The sequence below is a fragment of the Brachyhypopomus gauderio genome, chromosome 7, assembly GCF_052324685.1.
Source record: "Brachyhypopomus gauderio isolate BG-103 chromosome 7, BGAUD_0.2, whole genome shotgun sequence".
Classification (NCBI taxonomy): Eukaryota; Metazoa; Chordata; class Actinopteri; order Gymnotiformes; family Hypopomidae; genus Brachyhypopomus; species Brachyhypopomus gauderio.
In genome coordinates this window covers 22436952-22445248 of record NC_135217.1, presented here as the reverse complement: position 1 = coordinate 22445248, position 8297 = coordinate 22436952, and the positions used below count along the sequence as shown (strand labels likewise).

The following is an 8297-nucleotide window of genomic DNA, read 5'->3' as shown; positions in this document are numbered from 1 at the left end:
ACATGTAGACAGTTTAATGGATGTTTGTGAAGAAGAGAAGCTACAACCTGTATCAGGTGCAGTTTCATACATAAGGACATTGTGTGAATTATTCACACTTACATTTGGTGAACTTGGTATATCATATACATCATCGAAAGTATGAAATGTGCGCAAATTTTATAAAGAAGGCCGCATTAAAATAGCACAGTTTGTAAAGTAGTAATAATGGAAATAAAATGCAATTTATTGACAATAAATGCAAAGAGTTTAAACATGTAGGATATGAATTTAAAAAACTAATTTCTGTTTCAGAATGGTTTTAGATTCAGTCTGATCATTTTACATTTTCATGAATGAGCATCTGAATATGTATAAATATGCATGATAACTGCATACCAGTTACATGTAACATGCAAAAGAAATTCTGAATACTACAGCAAGGCACTATTTTTCTGAATGATCTATGAAGTGCTTATGAAGTCTATAGCTTTAACATACATTCAACTCTTCGTCACATTAATTCTATTCTATAGAAAAGAACTGAGCTCTACGGCCAAATCAATTTTGAAGTCCTACTGTGGTTATCAGTGAAGGACTGGCTGTAATGATAGTGTTGCCTTACATTTTGGTCAAGGGATAAAATCAGCAATAGTTTTGTAACTTAATTAGACGAATGTAGCTCTGAGCACTAACAGATCATAAAAACATTGGTATAGTGATATGAGGATAGTAGGAATACACCAATTTTGATCAGTGCATCAATTCTAAAGGCTAGATTCTGTTGGAAAGACAATCAATCCATATCGTAAAGCTACATTGAACGTTTGTTTTTCAGATCTTGTATAGTTCAGTGAACTGAACAACCATGATATCTGCCTACAAGCATATTGCTTGATCCCTGTATGTGTGATATACTGATTGTATAATATTCAGAGCAATTGCATTGTCTCTTAGTATCACTTAAAATAACAAATTGTTGCCTTGAAATTTAAATAATCTTTTTTATCTTAACAACGCCTATGATTTACACAGTTTTAAAGTATATATGTATATTTTTTGCAGGCCATCAATAATGGATATTTGATGTACGTAATGCCCAGGCCACTGAGTGCGTAACGTCTACGCAGAAGTGCAGTACAGCGCTTACACTGTCTATAAGTCTTCAAAGAGCAAACTAAAACAATACAAAAAGGGAGGTAATTAAAAAACAATGCACTCTATACAAAAAAACCAAAACACAATTACAGTATAATTACGGAGGATTATCCCTGCTATCAGATTAGTGTCTCAGCATAACTGGATTGAGAGAATGAATTTTGAAGAGTCATGTCATTATTGTAGCTTATGTTTGGCTCCATTGAGGGAGGACGAGACGCCATTCACGTGATTTCTCGCCACTTCTCTTGGTTTGTTGTCTCCCGTCGGCTTTTTGCGGTACGTCTGAAAAACGGTGATATTTGATATTAAATGGCTAATCAGGGGGACCCAAACAGCAAAAGATATACAATATACAAAGTAAGTTGTCTTTTTAGTTTCAAAGGGCTTCTACTTCTCTGGTAACAAGTGTCTGAATGCATCAAGGTGCATTTTCTAATAAGCTTTGGTTTGCATGTCATGAAACCAACAAATAAAATAAATGTAATCTGCAGGAAACCGATGGTGTTATTGCCGCTTTCCTGTGAAAAACGGACCCCCATCTCAGATGTCCCTTACCTGAACGTAGAAGTTGACGAAGAGGATGACGAGTGTGAGCATGTAGCTGGACTGGAACAACAGACAGCCCAGGGGGAAGCCACAGGGGAAAACCACCGCGCTCAGCGTGTGTGTTATAGTCATTATAAACTGAATCTGAGACACACGAGAGAGAGAGAGAGAGCAAAATCCTCAGAGACAGCCAACTCTCTTATGCATGAACTAGTTTTGAAATAATGAGGCAAAATGTAGTTGAAGGAGAAAAATGTTTTTAAAAGAGTGAAATTATGACATTGGCACTGCAGACACACATCTTTTCAGAAGATTAGAGTTGGATGGAATTCAGAAACAAACCGGGCTGGATTAGCTACGGCTGCCATACTGACCAGCTGGGCCTGTGTGAGGTAGCGTTTCCACCACAAGTACTTGTGCATGGAGGGGATGGTAGACAGGCCGTAGTACGAGTACATCAGCACATGGATGAAACTGTTCAACGTCGGTCCAAAGAAACCTGTACAAACACCAGCGCCGCCATCTTGTTAGATTATTAGAGCTGAGGATATCATGTTGTTATGAAATGTGCTGGTGTATCACTACTGTGGACATTTGTGTAAAATTAAGAGAGGCAAAGTAGAGTTTACATGCTGATATTGTTAAGAACTCCCCTTTCTAAATCTGTTTACATTTGTTACTGTATTTATGGAATCAGACTGTAATATACTGTGACGTTGGTCGTTCAGTTCTGCCCTTTTCTTCTTTGCTCTTTACGTTCTGACTTACTCTGTCCACATGGGATCCAGTTGAGGACGCACCACCAGATATTAAACATGGAGGCATGGTGGTACACATGTAGGAAGGTGATCTGATTGTTCTTCTTCCTCAACACAAAGAAGATGGTGTCGAGGAATTCGATCAGTTTGGAGAAGTAATACCACCACAACACTTTTGCCACCTGCCCAGAAGAGAGGCAGTCAGAAGGAGCAAAAACATGTTCAGCAAAGGCCTCTGCTACACGCCATAATAAAAGCTCTTGACTGCCTCCAGTATCTCTGAGTATCATAGCTCATTGTAGCTTCTATCTCTCTACCTTTGGACTGGCTTTTCAGCAGGAGGGTGAGCAGTAATGCATTATTGTCTAACTGTTATGTGAGAAGTCTTTCTGCTTGTATGTCTCAGCTCTTGCTGTCATGATACACGAGAGAAGGCTGACGTTACAGGGTGTGTGCCGTCTTGCATTTTGACTGGATTGAATGCAGAGTGGATCTGCTCTCAATTAGCAAGAGGTAGAGATACCAGTGAACCTTTGCCACACCTTTCATATCGGTTGTGATTTCAGGCCACAACCTTTTCCAGGCACTGGGACAGATATCCTTTACCACCGGGCCACCCTCATGCTCTTAAAAATAGCCAAACGATCTTTGTTCTTTGTTTTTAATCTTTCTGCATTACTAATGCATAATGCATTTGTGCTACTAAATAAGGTGGCATCAGCCTTCAGATGATTCATTTTAAGGGCTCTGGGTGCATAAAACTTTGTAATTGTAAAACACTTCAGAAAAGCATTATAGTAGCATTAAAAGGAGGCAGGTACAATGAAAACAGAATGGCCGGCAGCAAAGGCACACACTGTGATGCAAAATGCAGTGGGCATCGTGTGAGCCGAGCACCGAAATGACGTGATGGAGCTGAACCGGACAGCACAAACATGTCACAGCCGCATAACGTCTCATGCTGTTAACCCCCATGCTCACGACCCCAGAGCGGAAAACTCAAGCACACATCCACTGAGTTTACAGCAGTGCAGCGTTCACTGCTTGGCCGAGCTCCCAGCCACATGAGGTGAGTCTGGTGAGCGGAAGCAAAATACTTAAGCATGCGCCTCGTGGAAGGCCCCACCCCCACACGGACTGGCGTTTCACCACCCACATGTTCCATTCTCATTTCCACCCATGACAGCAAGCTTTTTTTTTTTGCATTATTTTAAACCGTCCATCAATGCATTCACATTCAGTACCTACCACTCGCTGTCTCAGATCAGCGTGGATCACTAGCGCTGTTGACACAGCAAGCGCTAATTCAACCCTCTCAAATTAAACAATTTCACATTCAGTTGTAGTAAAAACACTGCCAAAACCACTGAAGGATTTCTCCACTACCTTAAGATTAATAAGCCAAAAGAAAGGCCAAGCCCTGTGTTTGGTTAGGTATGGCTAAGTGAGCACAGCAATAACAGAAATCTTCTTTCCTGAACTTTTATTTGCAAATCTATTTCCCATTTAGGTCATTAAAGGTCACAGTAAATCCTTTAATGTTAAAATTTAATCTCACCAATGAAGTTCAAATAATTTTGAATCACATAATACACCAGAAAGCAATTTTACTTTTGAATGCATGTCCTTTCAAATACAAATTCCACAATATCCAATCATCAAGAAGTAAAGAATTATGGGAAGAATGCTCATTCTCACTCACCCTGATGTCATCATCTCCTGCATCAAAGAGGCCTTGACATTTCAGGCGGTAGCCTGCCGACCATGCTGCTGATATTAGCTACACACACACACACACACACACACACACAACCAAATGTGCACACACACAGAAGCAAACAATGAGACAAACATTTTGTATAATAATAATAAAATATCCAGGTGCCAAAAAACAAATTTAAGTAATTTGATAAATAACCATACTCAGCCTGCATGCCTCAAATTAATCTCATATTCCTCATGCTTATTCTCTCACACACACACACACACACACACCTGCCTCCTACACAGCGCTGCATGGCTGTTGTGTATTTAACAGTGACAGCAATGGAAATGGAGAGGATGACACAGAGCAACATGCAAAGTCAGGATGTCTCTTCCTCTCTCTTCCCTCAACTTCATTTAGGTCCTCACCTCCACCAGCATGTAGAACGACAGGATGGTAACGGAGAAATTGTACAGCAGTAGGACATTTTTCAGTGAGTACGCCGGCCTGTTCTTCATGTACTTCTGCCCCAGGTAGATTGTGAGGAGGTAGATGAAGGTGAGAACCAGACTGGGTGTGCAGGAGTCCAGTAGAAGCCATCCTCGAACTCTGTGATCTACCATCAAACACATATGATTAATAAACATATGACTTTTAAAAAAGAAAATTATATTATAAACAAAACATGCTTATGTTTTAGATCAACCAATTGTCATCTGCGTCTCTGAGGCTGAAAATAGTGATCTAACAGTAGGCTCCATCATGACTAGAGGGGCATTGGTATTCCTGAAGCCAAGCTGTCTAGTTCTAGCAAGCACAAAGCCGGCACTGGTGAAACTTGGGGGTAGAAAGGGTGGGGGTGGGGGGGGGATTCCTCTAAATACACAAATTCAGGTGCTTAAATGATACATTACATTTACATAGTACATTTGCACCCTTTCACTAACATGTAGGACACGTTCTTTAAATCACACAGCATTCCACGAGGACTTAAACAGGTTTAATATGGATTAGATATTGTGAGAGGTTAAGACCGACTCCACATGAACTTTAACACACTTAACTCTGCAGCACAGTACCAAGTTACAGCACTGCCTCTCATTTCGCGTCATTGCAACAAAGACCTTTTTTACTAAAGCCTAATTTACATGGAGAGAGCCTTACAGATCTAGTGCACGTTGCTAGTGTCCTTGGAGAACAAACGTGCCAAGATGTGGAATTAACTACTAGTTTCAACAATGGAATGATGCAAAAAGCAGAAAATGCACAAACCTCTCTCTCCAAATAGCTTATCCACTGCACCGTTTAACCACTCGTCAGCAACATAGAAATATTTCTGAAACATACAAAAGAGAAAGAGAAACTGTGGGCATTTGCCGGCTGGCTGGCATCCTGTGGTGAGTCTTTGACCTTCTGCTCCACATTGATCTATGTGCCCTACCATGGCAACACACATTATTCAGATTACAATATGTGCTTGATGGGAGAAAAATGATCTTGCTGACAGAATTCATACGGGAAGAACCAGAGTGGGCAGAATGTACCGGCATTCCTGCCGGATACTCCATGTCACTACTGTGCATGGTGGCTCTTAATTGTGAAGTATTGCAAATGCCCAGTGTGGATGAAAAATCCAAAGTAATATGAACAGATTTTGAACATAAAGTGGTAAACTGATAAAAGTGAATCTCACATGGTGCACCTTATAACAGCAGTGCTGACATGGTCCATCCTAGAGCTCAAGATCTCCCAGATGACCTTACCTCACAAACTATTCAAGATCCTACAGATGATCTTACCTCACAAACTACTCAATATCCCACAGATGACCTTACCTCACAAACTACTCAAAATCCTACAGATGACCTTACCTCACAAACTACTCAAGATCCCACCGATGACCTTACCTCACAAACTACTCAAGATCCTACAGATGACCTTACCTCACAAACTACTCAAGATCCTACAGATGACCTTACCTCACAAACTACTCAAGATCTCACAATGACCTTACCTCACAAACTACTCAAGATCTCACAGATTACTTTACCTCACAAACTACTCAAGATCCCACAGATGACCTTACCTCACAAACTACTCAAGATCCTACAGATGACCTTACCTCACAAACTACTCAAGATCTCACAAATGACCTTACCTCACAGACTACTTAAGATCTCACAGATTACTTTACCTCACAAACTACTCAAGATCTCACAGATGACCTTACCTCACAAATTACTCAATACCTTACAAACTATATAAAACTCTATTCTTTATATCCCTTATATTTTTAATGAACCCACTAAAATAGCTCCTGCTTAATCAGCAGAAAAACGGATGATTAGAAAGTCTAACACACTAGTGAAAAGACCCTTGTGTCCTTTCTCATTTTACACATCGTTGACCCAGTCTCTCTCCATTTGTCCCTGTAACTTGCTAGTGTATCTCTCTCTCATACAATCTCTCTCCCTCTATCTTTCACCCACTCTCTCACTCAATAGCTCTCTCTCTCATACACACTTTCACATCACTTTCTCTAGCTGGGTGAGTGGTCACTCAATTTTTCGCTGAGAGGCTGTTTTTAAAACACTGTACCGGCTTGTCCTCCTATGAACTGCAATGTTTATTGATTGTACACAATCCGAACTATCCAGTGACAAGAAGAGGGAAGGATGACCTGGTCAGACCAGCCAGAAGAACAGGAAATCCACTATGTTCAAAGGCAGCCAAGTAAGAACCCACGACCACAGGGATACCTGCCTTCTTCTGTTTGTGTTTTTTATTTAGGTCTTTATATTTGTTAAATATGCATATATATATATATATATATATATATATATATATATATATATATATATATATATATATGGTAAAGCATTGCATTGCCTGTATTCTTATGCATTTAATTCTACAGTACTGTATTTCTAGATGCAACCATGCCAATGTTCATCAGAGCAGAGATGGTCCTAAAATATTCCCTTTGTTCACGCATTTAAATTGTATAGCCTAATGCTGGTTTATAGAAAGATTTAAGCACAAATATCTTAACCCTAACCAAGTCTTTAAAAAAAAGTTTAAAACTGGACCAATTTTTGTCCAATACACTGCCAGGCCAAACTGCAACTTTTAGTTTTTAAATCTCTTAAAGTAAATTATTAAATAGGCCTTTTTCTTGAATTACATGAACGCAATTACATATCCAGCATGTTTGAAAGCTTCATTCTTTTGTGCAACTGCATAATGTCATCAGTAGGCTAGAATATAGAGATAAACCTTAATAATTGACTTTCTAGGCAAGAAAACATCCTCCATCATCCAAAATAATCAAGAATGGAGGAGTGAAGACCGAGCATCCCCGACTCAGTATCCCTACCGAACAAAGCCTTAATGAGCAGATGCCTCGCAAATTACAAACATATATAATCGTTTCTTACCACGTCAATGAGATCCATGGCTAAAATACTGATTTTTTTATCTACAAATGAGGCTATTTCGTCGGGGAACAGACGCTGATCTCTCCGGAGTGGCTGTTGGGTCCTGGCCACGCCGCGCCTCTCCTCTCCTCCGTGGTTCTGACATGCGCCTGCCGGACGTTGTGCGCGCCGGTGTTACCGGATCTGAGGTTCCCCGTGTATTTGTGTTTAAGGGCGGAGTTAGTGACCCAATCCGCCTTCAGGACGGACGTATTGACAGGTAGCCTTCAATGAGATTGTGCGAGCAGTTTCAGTCTGATCAGTTCCTAGTAGGAGACAAGGAGTGTTTTCTTGGTGCATCGCTTTCTGGGCTGTAGAGTTGCCCCGTGTCGCAGTGATGCATGTGAACTACACAGTATCGTGGTTCAACGATGACTGAACTTAAACCAATACCCTATTTGTGAATGATGCATGTTCGTAATGTCAGGACTATTAGAATTACACATTTCATTAATTCAACATGGCTCAAACATTTTTTTCCAAGTGGAATACAAACAAATGTCCAGGAACAGTCAGAAAGATAGAAACAGTGATATTCATTGGGAAACTGAGTTTTATTTTATTGTGATGCGGGGAATAAAACGCGAAAATAACACTTTTTGCACTGAGGTACACTTGTAGCCTTACTAGATGACACGTGTTCAATAATATTACTATCAGATCACAGTAACA

At 40.1% G+C, this 8297-nt stretch overlaps 1 protein-coding gene across 1 annotated transcript; it reads right to left on the bottom strand.

The window, feature by feature from the left end:
- Positions 1-7863, bottom strand: elovl2 (ELOVL fatty acid elongase 2). The gene is made up of 8 exons (XM_077012623.1): positions 7587-7863; positions 5422-5485; positions 4578-4765; positions 4147-4224; positions 2455-2626; positions 2061-2185; positions 1696-1830; positions 1-1422 (listed from the first exon to the last, which is right to left on the bottom strand). The coding sequence occupies exons 1-8, from the start codon at positions 7602-7604 to the stop codon at positions 1315-1317; spliced, it is 888 nt and encodes a 295-aa protein (XP_076868738.1). The 5' UTR covers positions 7605-7863; the 3' UTR covers positions 1-1314.
- Between the last annotated feature and the right edge of the window lie 434 nt (positions 7864-8297).

Coding starts and splice junctions, on each gene's coding strand:
- elovl2 (XM_077012623.1), bottom strand. Junction 4,225..4,577: donor CGTTCTACATGCTGGTGGAG/GTGAGGACCTAA, acceptor GTGTGTGTGTAG/CTAATATCAGCAGCATGGTC. Junction 1,831..2,060: donor ACCTCACACAGGCCCAGCTG/GTCAGTATGGCA, acceptor CGTGTGTCTCAG/ATTCAGTTTATAATGACTAT.